Source organism: Chaetomium tenue, assembly GCF_020726465.1.
Source record: "Chaetomium tenue strain MPI-SDFR-AT-0079 chromosome Unknown F5144scaffold_6, whole genome shotgun sequence".
Classification (NCBI taxonomy): Eukaryota; Fungi; Ascomycota; class Sordariomycetes; order Sordariales; family Chaetomiaceae; genus Chaetomium; species Chaetomium tenue.
In genome coordinates, this window is record NW_027117334.1 from 153,694 (window position 1) to 169,003 (window position 15,310).

At 54.0% G+C, this 15,310-nt stretch overlaps 6 protein-coding genes across 6 annotated transcripts; 4 read left to right on the top strand and 2 right to left on the bottom strand.

The window, feature by feature from the left end:
- Positions 1-1,001: 1,001 nt before the first annotated feature.
- On the top strand, positions 1,002-2,046 carry F5144DRAFT_614534 (uncharacterized protein; the record flags this gene model as incomplete). Its single annotated transcript, XM_066791773.1, has 6 exons — positions 1,002-1,045; positions 1,118-1,160; positions 1,233-1,359; positions 1,420-1,619; positions 1,671-1,755; positions 1,820-2,046. 6 exons carry the CDS (start codon positions 1,002-1,004, stop codon positions 2,044-2,046), a joined length of 726 nt encoding a protein of 241 aa, XP_066639278.1.
- Positions 2,047-2,973: 927 nt separating this feature from the next.
- Positions 2,974-4,940, bottom strand: F5144DRAFT_333070 (major facilitator superfamily domain-containing protein). Its single transcript, XM_066784140.1, has 3 exons — positions 4,742-4,940; positions 3,401-4,658; positions 2,974-3,328 (listed from the first exon to the last, which is right to left on the bottom strand). Exons 1-3 carry the CDS (start codon positions 4,761-4,763, stop codon positions 3,103-3,105), a joined length of 1,506 nt encoding a protein of 501 aa, XP_066639279.1. The 5' UTR covers positions 4,764-4,940; the 3' UTR covers positions 2,974-3,102.
- Positions 4,941-8,463: 3,523 nt separating this feature from the next.
- F5144DRAFT_605104 (uncharacterized protein) lies at positions 8,464-9,785 on the top strand (the record flags this gene model as incomplete). Its single annotated transcript, XM_066791404.1, has 3 exons — positions 8,464-9,329; positions 9,389-9,565; positions 9,686-9,785. The coding sequence occupies 3 exons, from the start codon at positions 8,464-8,466 to the stop codon at positions 9,783-9,785; spliced, it is 1,143 nt and encodes a 380-aa protein (XP_066639280.1).
- A 545-nt stretch (positions 9,786-10,330) lies between these two features.
- F5144DRAFT_594885 (uncharacterized protein) lies at positions 10,331-11,461 on the bottom strand (the record flags this gene model as incomplete). Its single annotated transcript, XM_066790631.1, has 3 exons — positions 10,331-10,823; positions 10,983-11,096; positions 11,205-11,461. The coding sequence occupies 3 exons, from the start codon at positions 11,459-11,461 to the stop codon at positions 10,331-10,333; spliced, it is 864 nt and encodes a 287-aa protein (XP_066639281.1).
- A 1,295-nt stretch (positions 11,462-12,756) lies between these two features.
- F5144DRAFT_632030 (uncharacterized protein) lies at positions 12,757-13,824 on the top strand. Its single transcript, XM_066792478.1, has 2 exons — positions 12,757-13,085; positions 13,158-13,824. The coding sequence occupies exons 1-2, from the start codon at positions 12,903-12,905 to the stop codon at positions 13,758-13,760; spliced, it is 786 nt and encodes a 261-aa protein (XP_066639282.1). The 5' UTR covers positions 12,757-12,902; the 3' UTR covers positions 13,761-13,824.
- A 195-nt stretch (positions 13,825-14,019) lies between these two features.
- Positions 14,020-15,250, top strand: F5144DRAFT_580780 (uncharacterized protein). Its single transcript, XM_066789395.1, has 2 exons — positions 14,020-14,569; positions 14,657-15,250. The coding sequence occupies exons 1-2, from the start codon at positions 14,313-14,315 to the stop codon at positions 15,153-15,155; spliced, it is 756 nt and encodes a 251-aa protein (XP_066639283.1). The 5' UTR covers positions 14,020-14,312; the 3' UTR covers positions 15,156-15,250.
- The last annotated feature ends 60 nt before the right edge of the window (positions 15,251-15,310 follow it).

The window sequence follows — 15,310 nt, forward strand, 5'->3', positions numbered from 1 at the left end:
ACCACCGTTGGACTTATACCTAAACAAACGGCTTGCAGATTTCGAAAACCGACTCCAACAACCCGATCTGGACGACGGCCAAGGCGGCAAAAAGACGGCGGGGAGCGTTATCCTTACCGCCTGCCGCAAGATACAGCAGAGACTCAGCTCGAGGAGGGGCAACAGGGGCCGACCGCGAACCTTGAGACCTCAAGGGCCCACGGCGGTAGAGAGAGCCGCGGGCACGATCATGCGCTGGACGGGGGGAACCATAGACACGGACAAGGCAGTAGAAGAGGCCTGGAGAGCGAGGTGGTTAAAGGAACGGGACGGCAGAACAATCACCAGGCCGGCGGACGACTTTGACCATCAGCGGGAGACGCTATTCCGGAACGAAACCCTAAGGAGGCATGTCGGTCTCAGCAAGGCGAAAAGCTCACTGCTCATTCAAATCCGGACGGGAGCAATAGGCTTACGGGACTACCTGTTCACACGGGAAGTCCCGGAGGTTCTGACGCCTGCCTGCGAGTGTGGCGAGGGACGAGAGACTGCCGAACACCTGGTAGTGTGGTGTTTGGCCCCACCGTTGACTCGAAGATGGGAGAGAACTGGAATTCGGACACGACGGGACTTTTACTCAGTTCTACACGGTATCAATCCCACGACTGCACGGCTTGCGAGGAGGATCCTCGATTGGCTGATGGACTCGGGGAGGCTGCCGATGTACAGCTTGGCCAGGAGGCTCGAGCTGGAAACGGCGGCCTGAAGCGCCCCCGTTCGGAGGCCAGGAGGCCTCCTCTCTTTGTATACGTAGACTCACCAGAACGCATCGTTCCTTGATTGTTGGTAGGGGTTTTTCACCCGGCCCGGGAGGGCACGGTTTTCCTGTACACTAAATAGCAGAGGGTCCGGCACGCCCTAGGGCATAGCGGAGTATGAATAATAATAATTCCGAAGCTCTTCAGAGTTTATTCGGCCTAACCAATTTTAGGACGACTATACTTGGTATAAGAACGGGAATGATGGTCGGCGTCACGCCGGACTCCCGAGCTTCGAGCTCAACTTGGTAAGAACCTGTGACCTTGGGTGATAAAGACTTTAGAGCTAATCCTGTTTTACTTAGGACAACCAAGTGAAGCTTGCTCCTGGCGAGCTTTACTGTCGTTGGCCTGCCCGTGATGGTGGGCTTTGTATCGTTGATGTAAGTACTCTGTATATGAGGACTTTAGAAATGAATCCTAATCATTTTACAGACACAATTCTCTATCGAGTCCAACCTCCGAGCCCATATTCGCAAGCACAAGCTGGACGGCCATCCGGTCTCTATTAAGTATAGACGCATCGGAGCGAACAGCGTAGAGGACATAACGGCAGCCGCCAGTAAGCTACTTACTCAAGGCTTTAGAAGCGTTAACAAGATACTTGCTGATTGTCTCACAGAATTTTATTCGGACATTCGTAGGAATGTTGAGGGGGCCGGTGAACCCGATGGTCCCCCCACCATTCCCATTGCCACACCCTCCAAGCTCCGAGAGGTGCAGCAGAGTGGTGTCCCTACCACAACCCCTCGGAAGAAACAGCAAGCGCCCGTTAAGCTCGGTCTTCCGGTGACGTTTGCGAGAGCGGGCCGACCGTCTCGCGTAAGTAATCTGATTTAGAATAGATTCGAGACTCAGCTAACAACCCCTTAGCCCAAGCTTGCAGAGATGAAGAGAATCTCTAACCTTGGTCGCCAGGCCAAGTGTCAAGGATGCAAGACCAACAAAAGGGCAAAGTGTAAGCACTTTATTCCTTTTAATCCCCTTTACAATAACTTTAGAGCTAATTCTTTATTGATTAGGCCCCCCTCCAACTAGACCTGCCGAAGGAGAGGCCTGCGAGGTCTGGAAACTCTTCAAACTACACAGTTGTGAAGAGGAGGAGGGTGAGGATAAGGACAAGGATGAGGATGAGGATGAAGAGATTCCGCCCCCATCATCGACGGCGATGATATGGGGGCTGATGAGGCTGCTGGTGGTTGTGGTGCTGGCTATGGTGGTGAGGGCGGTGATGATGAAGAGGGAGTGATGTAACGGGTACCGGTGGTATGATGGATTGGGAATCGAATTGGAATCGATTCGTTTATGCTAGTTTAAATTTAGGCCGTTCGTTGCTTTATACATCGGTGCTTTCGAGGCAATGAGCCTGAATATCATCTCTTGTTGTCTTGAAGAATGTGAATGTAAGCTGCCTAGATATTGAGTGAGGCGATGCCGGGAGCCCAACGGTTCGTGCTGTGAGCTCGGGGCTATGTGATAGCACAAGCACTATTGGCGGCATCGTAGGTACGTTCATCAAACCATTCGTGTCCATGTAGGATTGGACCAATATTTCCATCTAAGCGGGACATGGACATACCGGGAGTTTATGTAAACGAATTGGTTGTTCTTTTTACGCTCTTCGTGCCTATACTCTAATATTAAGAATTACAGCTTGACGGCACCCCGGTATAGGACGGAGGGCTTGAATGCTGGGATCTGCCGTTGTATATTTCCCGTGCCTCTTCTGCCGTCCGCCACAACTCATTCAGCGCGTACTTTTCCAACTACCGGCATTTCCGTTTTGTTGCGTGGAGTGGCCCAACCTCCACATACCGAATGCCGGCTGGGGGGGCACAGGGGCAAAGGTCCACATCCCCGGATCTGCAGCCCAATGTGTCCTGGTCGTTCCACCGTCCCACTTACCCCAAGATTCCATACTCTCCGCCGAAGAAAAAAGCCGAACCCAATTCCAACGCCTCGGCTGGTTTGCCTGTCCCTCAAGCAAGTTAGAGGGGTAGGGGGAAGAGTGGGGAGTGAGGGGAAGATAAACAGGTTTCCGGGTTAGGGTTTATATGTGGACAAAGTAGCATTGATGGGGAGAAAAGGGGACCGTACATCCAGCCCCTGAACCGCCAACCAACCCTTGACAACACATTGTGACACAACTGAATGGGAAATAAAACATGATAGTTGATATCAACCCACCGGTCGGCGGTGTATCAGGCAAGGTACACGGTCATGATATCCAATCCAACCTCGAGAGACCCGACCCTAACCCTGGGTTACCCACCGTGACCTTTGGACCCCTTTTCTTCGCAGCGGCTCAAGTCCAATACCGAAAGCTTGGGTGTTTTCTTCCCAGGTTATCTTTCTCGTGCTCAGTCAAGCCTTCAAGGCGATGATCCCGCTTGCCGGCGGCCCTCGCCTTGTTCTCGTACATGCAGTAGAAGATGCCGAAGATGGAGAGGAGGACGGCACCGATCTGGCCGCACAGGTTGATCGTGTGCCCGGTAGGGTACTTTGGCCCATCGGCTTTCGTGTAGGTCCATCTGTAGCAAGTGTCTTAGCAAGCTTGTCGTTAGGGTGGGGCAAGGGAGTGGGGGCCGAGGATGCCGACTTACGTTGCCACGATTCCGCCGATGGTTCCGAGTGTCACCACATAACCCGAGCTCACAGCACGAACCGTTGGGCTCCCGGCATTATTCAAACTCCATGCGAGGAATCCGGGACCACCAGGGAATGCTCCTACGGTCACAAAGTAGATGGCCATGTAGCGGATGTTGGGGTCCTCGACCCAGCGGAGGATGGCGAACCCGATGACTGCCAGGCACGAAAAAGCGGCGAGCCAGATTCCGCGCTGGTGGGTCTTATCACTGCCATAGGCAACGGCAATAGCGACCAAGCACGCAGCAACGTATGGGGGGACCGAGTAAAGCTGGGCTTTGGTGTCTGTCCACCCGAGATCGGTCAAGATGGTGGGCATGAACACCGACAACCCCTGAACGGTGATATTGATAAGGAAGAAGCCCAAGGCGCACGTGTAGTTGTGGATGCAGAAGACGGCCTGTTCCATATCCGCCCAGGTCACCTTGGCCGCCGGGTCCGCCTTGTTCTCGCGGATGAGGCGTTCGGCCGCAATGCGACGCTGCCGCGGTGTCAGGAAACGCGCTTCACTCGGCGTCGTGGGCATCCAGATAGGCGCGGCGAGGCCAACGAGGATGGTAATGATGCCTTCGAAGAAGAAAATGTTGCGCCAGCGCGCGATGCGCATGGACGCCACCCCCCATTCGGGGATTTTCGACAGGCCCGTGGCCAACAGGCCGCCAAACGCTCCGGCAATGGAGGCCGCAGACACGTAAATGCCCACGCGGAAGAGCAGCTCGTTGCGCTTGTAGAAGCAGCTGAGGAAAAAGGCCAGCCCGGGGAACGCGCCGCCTTCAAAGACGCCCAAGAATACTCGGACGACCATGAGGCCAGCGAAGTCGTGGACAAACGCGGTGCATAACGAGACAAGTCCGAAGCCGCAAACGAGGAAGGGTAGGTAGTAGCGAGGACCAACGTGCTTGAGGATGATGTTGCTGGGCACCTCGACGATCAGGTAGACGATATAGAAGATGGAGAGCGCCCAGTTGAAGCGCACGCCCACGCCAAGCTCAAGGTCCTTGGACAGGCCCTGGATGCTCGCATTGCCGATGTTGATGCGGTCGAGGAAGCACAACATGTACAGCACCGTCACCAGCGGCACCGTGTGCCAGTCGATTCGGCGCCGGAGTGCCCTCTCTTCCTCTTCGGTCCACTCGAGTTCCGAGTCAGGCACGCTGGCGTCCGAGAGGTCGCCATCTTTGGACGACTTGACACGAACCTGCTCAGCTTGCTGGGCTGGAAGAGAGTCGGTGGTCTGTTAGTTAGGGGGGCCTTGTCTTGGCATTGAGGAGTGTACCGATGTTTGGGCTGTCACCTACCAATCTCCTTTTCCGAGTCCATTTTTGGTGGGGATCCGTGATGGGTTGCCCCTGAATGGAGAGTCGGCGTGACGGCGAAGCAAAGAGTTGGAGACCGCGCCCGTGATCAGCGAGGATAAAAACCACAACGCGCCGCGAGAAAAAAAAGACGAGTGGGGAGGGCCTGCATTTTTCACGACGCGACCAGGGACGCTGCACGTGGTTTAAGACTGTTCTCGAGCGGGTGGCATCGCAGGGTACCCATCACACCGTCCCGAACCCCCGCTCCCTCCCTTGACCCTGCGATGTTGGTTCAACCGAGTGGAACCTGCAGGCGGATCCAATGTGCTATCGGTTGAGTACAACCGGGGAGGCGGGAAAAGAGGTGTAGGAAAGGATCAAGGCAGGACTAGCAAGCTCGGGGTTTTGGCCGGCCAAAGTGCCCGACATTCCTGGACACACGGGTACTGCTGTTGGCTCGCCATGAACGCAATGAACGTAATCCTGGCTTGTTCGCGAGCAAGCTGCAGATTGTCAGACTCGGCAGATAGAAATGGGCCCGCTATTGCAGCCAAATCACCTGGGACATTTGCCAAAACTCCGACGCCAAGCTCTGCCGAGAATATTGAGAATGCGGGGGAGGCAAGGTCAAGGGTGGGAAAGACAGGGGTTAGCAAGGAGGGACGGCTCGGAGCCCCTGGGGGCCATGGGGAAGAACGCAAGCAAGAGAGGTAAGCTTGTCGTGCTGGCCAGGTTCGAGCCAAGGTCTCCGCTCCCACCACATGGGATCTCGACCCCGGAGAACTAAATCGGATTCGACTCAAGTGGTCCTGGCCTCGTTGGCCATGACTTGCAGGGAGTGATCAGCTGAGCTCCGCCCTGCCTGCGGCTGCTTCACTAAGTTGCGGGCTCTCTCAACGGCAATGGTTTGTTACACGGCAGTCAAGTGATTGCGAGTGATCACGGAGACACACGCAAAGTTGGGTGTCTTGGTAATGGCGGCCGAGGGTGTCGCCGAAAGGACGTAACCAATGAGCAGCTGGAGACCCCAGGCGAACTTCCCGGCTTGTTCATCGGCAAGTCTTATCGGGCCTCTCGCTTAACACCATCTCCTCTTGATTTCACGGGAACCAGGCTCACAACCATTGCTGGTTGGAGATCAGCCTGTTGGAATGGCCGTCTCCCACATTACCGACCGGAATCTCACCCTACGAAAGCAAATGCAGTTTCCATGCAGGTATATAACACAAGTGCGAGGCAGGCTCGCATTTTTGCCTACACGTAAGCCACTGGCTGACCATACTGCGATTTTGTGTGCACATTTAGTTCCTGTTCAGGGGGCTCACCCTTCCTACTTAGCGAACATTCACCAGGCAAAATGTGGACTCACACACCATTGGCGCGGTTATTTTACACCCAGTTCCGGACGGGCTGTCTCAAACCATAGGTACCTACCTATTCAAGATTGCCAGAGGAGACGGACTCCCTTGGTGACTTGCGCACCTTAGACTTCTCAATTAGGTAATGGACGTCAAACCTAAAACTGCTTGCGCTTGCCGGAAGAATGGAAAAGGTTTGAAGGTGTTGGGACGGCGATGCCCGGCCTGCTACTCCTTGCCCTTTAATAATGGCGTTAAATTTGAACCAAGAATGTGTACGTTAAAAAAGCTTTAGGCTGCGAAGAGAATCCTAAGACCTAAAAATGTATCAAGCAATTTGAGAGAGTTTTTGGAAATGTAAGTTCAAAACCGATCAAGGATAAGAAGTTGTACTTAAGTATAGTTATAATATTATTATTATTATTCCTACACCGCTATGCCCTTGGGCTCGCCGGTCCAACTATCTAGCTAGTTGTACAGGAAAACCGTCCTGGTTTCCCAGTCGGATTAAAAACCTGTACCGATGTTACCTTGGCCCGTCTCTTCAGAATTCGTCGTGCTACGGTTGAAGGGAGCCTACCCAGCTCCCTGCATTCCGACATCCTGACCGTCCGCCTCCAAGGTATCCGCGGCCTCTGGAGTCGTAACCCCTAGGCCTCCAACACCGTCTCCTCGGTCTCCGGTCAGATCCGTATCGACCTTCCTCGCAAAGGTCAGCTTTCCTTGCCTCGAACTCCTTGCAGCCTCCTCCTGGGCTATGAGAAAGCCGGGGGGTCGGCCCCGTGGTCTCTTCCTTTTTCCGGCTTCTTGGAAGCCATCGTCGGCCTCCTCTAGGGTGGACGCACCCCGGAATGTGACGCTCCGCATCCTCGGTAGTAGTCTCTCTTGCTGCTGTTGTGTTTGTTGCTGCAAAGCAAGCTCAAAGGTTCGAGGCCGGAAATGGTATGCCTCCCTCGCCGCACCCCGGGCCTTCACTGCTTCCGGGCACCACCGTACCCAGGCCGGGTGCTTCCCTGAGCAGCACGGACAAAAGTATGGAATCTCGTTGCCGTGGGTTGGGCATTGGGCTTCCCCCGCCCTCCCGCCTCCCCCATGGGCCGCTGTGCCGCAGCGCGGGCACAGCGCAGACTTCTTGCAGAACCGTTGGGTGTGACCCCATTTCCAGCACCTATAGCACTGGGTAGCCTGCAGCGCAGACCAGTACGGCTCGCAGTTGAGCATCTGGGCCCGCCAAACCACTCCCTCCTCGCAGGCCCTTTTCGATTCTTCCTGACTGGTCATAGTAACCAGTGCCGTCGCTCTCGTGACTCCCTCGATCGTTGGAATTCGGAACTTGACTCGTTCCACCGACTGCAGCCCCAGCTGCTTGCCGAATGCCGCTTCTGTGACGTCCCTCAAGTCTCTCTTCAACATCCCTTTCACCAAAACCGCAAATGTCCGCAGTATAGTTATAATACTACTTATTATTTTGATCCCCTGGGATTTAAAACAGCACGAAAGGCGACTGATCAATTAAGAATCGATTCTCTAGAATCCGGATAAAAGTTGATGGACTGGGCATAGAAACTGAAGAGCCTTCAGGCTACGGAGAGAATCCCAGGACACAAAAACACATCAAGCGCTGTAAGAGAGTCTTTGAAAATGCAAGTTCAAAACCGATGAAGGATAAAAGGTTGTCCTCCTGGATATGAGACAAGTACCTACCGACCTATGTGGTCCGTTGGGATATATTGAAAACAGGAGGAAAGGCGGCCGATCAATCAACAATGGATTCACTATACTCCAGATGAAAGTTGATGGACTGGCCATCAACATGAAAAAGTACCTACCTGTAAGCACCAGACTGACTGGACTTGCGGGTCAAAACAACGATTCGGCCCTGTCGCCTCCTTCAGTTCTTCGCCCATACGGCTGATCGTGCCTCTTCACAGCCCCCCCGGTTCTTTTACCTCCCCGCCATGTTCGTCGTATCCATCTACTTCCTGGTTATTTCGTGTGTGTACGCTGTGTAAAGGGGAGAAACGCACCCACCGGGGCACAGAGATAAAGGAGGATTGGTCCTGGGCCAAATGCAGCCAACCTTTTTAGGAAGTTAACGGCACGGGTATCAGCCCCCAGCCGCAACCCCGCTCCAGGCTCACAATCGGAGGCCATGATCTTTCACCACAGAGTTTTACTCAACAGCCAAGTGACCTCAACAATTGTTCGACTGAGTACTACCTCTCATTCCTGTTAGTGTGTCGTAGGATCTGCCTAGGCACTTATCTCAACTCTACAACTATGAACTAATCATTGTTGGATAGAACCGGCATTCTCGCCAGTCATATTAGGTCCCTACCTACCTACCTAGCCTTGTCAACTGTGATGGAACTACCACAAGGAGACTCCGACGCTTGTCATGGTTTCGATGGCAACCCAGACTTGTACGGCATTGGTATCCGCATCGGTGTCTACCTGTCTTGGTACACGTCACTTACAGCCAACCTCTGGGCCAATACTTTCGTCGATGAGCTGTCCGACACCAACACGCTGTTCATCCTCGCTAACGTCGTGGCTGTCACCTTCGGTGCCTCACGTCACGCAATCTCGAGCGTCGAGGCCTTTATTGTTCTGTGTATTTTTGCCGGCTACTTCTTTGGTTCTTGGACCGTTGCCGGACTTCGGGTCGGGGCCTTCTGCACCTCCACAGCGTCGGAGAGCAAGTTCGACGGCAGAACTGTGCGGATCTACAAACACCTGTACTTTCGATTTCTTGGTGGCTTCTCGGTTGCCGGCTTTGCGCTGAGACTGTGCCTCGTTCTGGCCGCCGCGGCCTTTTCGACCTGGTTCTTCTTCCACGGCGCCGACGTGCTCAGGAAAGACATGTGTGGATACAAAATCTTCTTATTTGGGGCACACCCGTTGTTTGGCCCTGTGCGAGCATTTTTAAAAGTGTATTCGGTATTGGTTTGCGTGTTGCTGGGGATCATCTACATGCCAGCTTTCATATACCTCTTCATCTACGTGATGGTTCCCGTCACAGGAACGATTGCCATGGCTATTTGCTGCGCAATTCTTTGCGGTAAAGAGGACCAGTTGAGTTGCGGCAAAGTATGCGCTGCTGCCATCTTAGGTGGAGGTATTGTGACCAACCTAGCCATGGCGGAACTGTCGCTGGACGCAGAATCTCTTCGCACGCCAAGTGGGAAGAGGTTGCAACGATGCCTTGGCATAGATGGATATCTCTCTACGTAGGTTTACTTTGTTCTACTTCCAGTTAGCGCCGCGCGTGTGCTCACGAGTGTTACAGGCTTTTACTCAGCGGTGTCGCTTTCATCTTGCGCAACCACCGTCGCATAATGGGGCTCGTGGGGCTGGTAACGTCAACCTGGACCATTGTAGTCATTGAGATGACGGTCAAAGTCAACGACATCCGGGGTGTTAACGAGCTGGCCCAGACGAGTCAGCTGATTCCCTTCGTCCTAGGGTGTGCGCTTTTCCTCGGCACAGTCCGGAGAGCCATTATCCAACGTGTTATACTAGTATGCCCGCGGTTGCCTGCCTTGGGAAAGAGAAAGAGAACAATCAAGACTAACCTGGCTGGTAGGACCGAGCCAACGACAAAGAGCCTAGCATACGGGTCCTATCACCTGCCCCCGGTTCTATTCGAAGTCGCCATGGGCCCCAAGGTGAAGGGAAGCCCGTAGAAACAGCGAGGGAAACTGTTCATAAGATTAGTAAGATGGTCAACAAGCAACCGCAGCGAGAGCCTCGTATGGGGTATGGGGTGCCTACCTAGGTCTGGTATCATTGTCACACAAAAGCCTGAACCCCCCCCCCCCCAACCTAAGCTGATCAACCGGCTCAATTGGGGTTGTCCATCATTTCGGGCTAATTTGCGTTTATGTCGACCTCATTGAAACTCTCTGTTGTGGTATAGGTCTACCTGTTGAGGTATGTCACTTTTATCTTGCCACAGGTTGCAGCCTGACGCAGATAAGGTTTTGTGGATAGGTAGGTACCTACCTACCTGTTATCATTGGAAGTCACATTAAACCCATTATTTGTTATAGAAATGCAGTTTGACAGAGAATACGAGTCGAGGGTAATGTAAATTTAGGGGGAACTGAAACATCAGGCCGCGTCTAGCGCGAGAACCAACAGTTTCCTTTTCCAATGACCCAACCAAGTATTTAAAGAACCTTTCTAGACAGCCACAGCCAGCCAGCAGCTGACTCTTTAAACTGGCTACCTAGTAATACTCGGGTTCCCGGTCGGACCTCCGGCTTCTCCGAACTTCAGTAGCCGGTTGCCTGCTGACCCTCGAGACTGCTGGGCGTGTCTCCACCCTAGATCGTGATGGGTCTACTGAAACGCGCATGCGTTGCATTCCTGACACCAGCGTGTCAGAAGCACGGGTAGAGGCTGGATTTCTCGAAGACGGGGTTGTCGTAGTCGTAGATCGGCGTTCCCTGTCGTTGTAAGTGCGGGATGTCGACTCCCGGCTATCCCGGCTGTCTCGACTCTCACGGCTGTCGCGGCTGTTGCGGCTCGTGTGGCCGCCGCCGCCCCTGCCGCCGTTGGTCGACGGCCGAGGCTCGGGGCTCGGGGTCCGCTCAATCTTTAAAGCCCACCGGACAATCTCTTCGTCCTCTCGGTTCCGTTGTACGACTTCGCTGACAAAATCACGTCGTTTTTCATAGTTTATCCGGTCAGCAATCTGCCTCACCTGCGCCGCGTACGTCCTGTCCTTTATGATGAAGTGCAGATCAGTGTAATCTCCGGCAAACCCTCGTCCATAAGATTGGAACTTTGCCTTGACGAGGGGGCCGACAGCAAGGAAGCTGATGGCAACTCCGTCGCGCCCAAGTGCAATGAGCTCCGTGGCTGCCGCTAGGTCCGACGGCATACCATGGCCTTCGGCACCCTGGGACTTGAGATCTAGCTGCACGAGTTGATTACGGACCCGAACAAAGATACGAGCAACGCCAGAAGCCCAGAGCATTCTACTCCCTGGTCTAATGACACTGAATGGTTCAATTGGGCAGTAGCCCCGATGTTAGCATCGGCCAGTCGGATGATCAAGATGAGGGTTTGGATAAGGGGGGTGATGGCAAAGTACATACGATCTCTCATTGTTCAGCAAGTCTAAGACAGCTGACAGGGAATTGGATCTGCCCACGGCGAGATCCACATCCTGGGTCGTTCGGCCTGATCCGCGCAAGTAAAAGTTCATGCCGCCCATAAGACCGTAAGTCACTCCCGCATTATTGAGGATGCTTGCGATGATCTTGAGCGCAGCTGTTTGATGCTGGGCGTCCGCTGACTCGGCCTCCTCTTCGAACTCATCAAGGTCAACAACACTGTAAACCTGGCAAGGCATCTTTGAGAATAGAGGAGTGTGCGAGAGGACGGGGAAGCGGTGCGGAGGTGGTGTGGGATAATGGAAGAATATGGATGGGTGAGACGAGGGAAAGGAGCGTGAGATTGCAAGTGAAATCGAGAGCTAGCTCGGAAGTCGTGGAAGGGTAAATGAGTGTATATGTCTGAGTATATGAGCCAAAAGGTAAGCGACATACCTTCTTCTTATATATATAAGATGGCCTATAGAACAGGCTCAACGTTACCTTCTGTCGAAGCCGGCGTAGCTGACCAAGCAATGCAAGCATCACCTAGCTCGAAGCTCCCGTGGTGCTTCATGGTGCAGGTCTCATACTTGAGAGCCCGGACCGCGTTGCGGCCACAGGCAGTCCTCCAGGTTAGCCGCCCTGCCCTATCCTCGAGGCTTGCTACGACAATTACCCTGGGTGTTGCTGATTCCGGATTTTCGAAACACAATGGGGGTCGCTGGCTCAGTCGTGCAAGGGATCTGCAGCGGCGACAATGTCTCAACAAACGGCCGTTGAACGCCACACCGACCATGGCATGGATCTGGAATTGATGAGGTATACTTGATAGACGGCGAGGTCCAAGGACCCGGATTTCGCCGTCGGCCATACATGCCAGGTGGCCAACGAAAGGTGCCCGGGGGCTCCGTGCTATTTCGGGAGGGGATGGGTTAACAAATGTCAAACTTACCTTAGGCGCATTTTCCCAGGCCGCACCAGGGTATGTAGGCGCCGCGGGCACACCTGTATGGCCTTGTTGCCCTGTTTCAATCGATGGAATCCAGGGGACGGGAGGGAACGGGAGTTGACTTGGCCTCGGCGCCCTGGAGAGTAACCGGTATCAGATTATCGACGACTTGGCCCGATACGTAATTAGGCCAATCAAAGATTTCGAAAGGCGTTGATTTGCGAACGATTGATTCTTCGGGGACCTGCAGGATCTGGCAAAGCAGTGGTCGGCTACAGATGATCCCCCACAGTTGTTCTACTTGGCAGGGAAGAGGCCCGTAGCAGAGTCCCTGTGTTAGAGCAAAGGCGGCATAGTAAGTGGGCCAATACGTTTGGTAAGACCGTTCATCATCTGTATTAAGTCGTTATGTATGTGGCCGGTGGGTTGGCCAGAGGGTGGCCGGCCGATGTATGTGCCTCATAGATGAGACCGCTTGAATGCGCCACAAACGGCTAAGTTTCTTGTTCGCAGACAGGGCCCCGGAACCTATAGTTAGCCTAAGCCTGGGGTTGCAGCGCCCCAACAGCCTCTTTGCCGCTCCGGCTTTCTCCACACAGGCCTCCCAACTTCACCTCCTCGCCCACCCACCAAGTCGTGCAAATCAACCAACTGCTCACTCTCATGACCACCGCGATTGTCCAACACACCCAACAATCCTTTAATCCCATCCAAACTCATTTTGCTCCCATTCACAAGAACGTTCCAAGATGTTAAGCCCGGTTGACCAACCTGCATTGCCCGGCCTCCGAGATTTTTCGGGCAAGGACACAAGCCCACAAGGTGTCAACGAGATCTTAGAAGTAGTGGATCACCTGTCAAGCGGGAATATCCCCTCATGTGTGATTGGAGTCAAGGCATTGCGCTACTATGGTGCCGCCAGGGTAACAGATGTAAGCCCATCCGTCACTTGGGGGTCATGCAGCCATGCTTGTAATTTCGTTCACTTGCTGACTTGCGGGTAGGAATGGGACCTTTGTATCCCCGACGACAAGCTTGAAGAAGCCCGCCATCTTCTCCTCTCCACGGCCAGTGGAGACAAGTACGAAGTTGCCCAGGGCCCCCATCCCGTACCTTGGTCCCGGCGCCATACCTTCACTTGTTTCCGCCTGAAGGGTTACAATTTCTGGTTTATCCTGGTACCGTCATCTGACTGCTTCGTCGACCCTTCAACAGCCAGCCATGTGGAGAAGAGTAGGAACGGCGTGCCGTATGCGTCTCTGGTTCAGTTTGCTCGCTCACTGCTCCTGCAGCAGATGGTGGCCGACATCTCTGATTTTATTGATGGGATGGATCTCACAGTGGACTGGGGGGCTCAAAACATTGGGTTCGCAGCGCTCCAGAAGGACAGCGCCAGTTTCATTGAACGTAGGAACGAACATGCCACGGTTGATAGTGGCCGATACGGCTTTCTTTCGTCGAAATCGTTGGAAGAGCTGTGGAACGAGATGGCAAGTAAAGAGGCCAAGGAGAGGCGCATAGAGCCGATGAAACAGGGCCGGTACTTCACGCGATGGAGGAGAATCAAGTCTCCAGAGGATCCCAGGACCAAGGACCGTCCGGTGTAGGAGGCGGTGCATTACTAGCATTTTATACTTACCCTAACAATGCACAATCACACATTCAACTGGATTTCTTGCAAGCCTCCCGAGATCCACAATAAGAATACTTGTAGTGATGTGTGCCGTCTGACCGGTGTTCTGCGTATCTTGCTCCGTCACCCCAACGCCAGCCCCTGCTTGCGCGTGATGATTAACTCCGAAAAGCGCCGCTTTCGATTACAAACACAAAGGGCGGGACTACTCTCCCTCAAATGGTCGCAGTGCCGCCCCGCCACACCCTAAGTTAAAACATCAAACACCGGTTCCCTCCCAGGGGCGCGGCGGGCGGTTTAGGTAGGCCGGGTCCTATTGGCCGTTGTTGGGTCCCCGGTCCGTGGCCAATCCAGGGGTAAACACTGGCTGCTGTGCCCCCGCAGAACGCCGCGGAAACATTCCTCGTTGGTTCATCATGGACACATCTCGGGCTGCACTGGACGAACTGCTCATCTGCCCCGCTTGCCATTTATCGACGTCCTCTATCTCACTTTACACAGAATTAAGGCTCAAGGTTCACCAGACATGCCTTGCCAATACTACCCTCCCGCCGACCTCGATGAGTTGGAAGAGGTTGCCACCGAGGCCACCGTAGGCCAGCAGATTGAGGCTTTGCAAATCATTGCCGACCTCTTCAACCATCACCAGGTCCCATACGGCGTAATGGGGGGCATGAACTTTTATTTCCGTGGCTCCGGCCGTACGACCGATGACGTGGATTTGGCAGTGACGGGCTCCCAGAGTCTACAGACGACCCTGGATTTGTTGAACCATGAGGAACGGTAAGCACCTAATTTCCTTGTAAAACGTTGTACCCGAACATATCAGACGACCGGCGCTGACGCCGGCCCGTTGTTACCACACAAAAGAGTCACTCGCCCGAGGAACAAGATGTCCTGGATGGGCGGCGTCGCCAGGACATTTGTCAAAGTCGGGGAGCAGCAGGTCCAAATTGACCTCAAGTGGCAGAAAAGCGAGGGCCACGGTATGCCGATGGACCTCAATGCGGCCACCGAGATACGCCACATCATCCAAGGCCATAGCACCGGTGTCCGTTTCCTTAAGGTTGGACCCTTGGTCAAGGCCAAGTTCCAGTCATACGGGAGGGGGAAGCCGGGGGATTACGCCGACCTCCTCTTTGTCTGCACACATCCCGAGTACAAGGAAGAGGTGAGTGCGGTTGCGGATGAGATACGTTTGGACAAGAGGGAGGCGTTTGTTCAGGAGTTGTTGCAGGCTAGCGTGAGCTCATGTGAGGGGGTTCGAGCTGTTTTGGGACTCTCCAGCATGGAGGATGACGAGGCTGGTAGGGACTCGGAGCCGGAGGAGGCGGTGGAGGTCTCAGAAGCGGCCCGCAGCGTCACATAGTTGCAGCATAAGCGCGTGTGGGTACATACTGATATCCAACCAACCTGGTTGTCGGCAAAGTGCCAAGCAGCGAAGTCATCCTTCTCATCTCCCGGCCTTGATCCTAGCGTTTATGTGCAACGACAAAAGGAGTCCATACATCTTGGTAAGGTAAA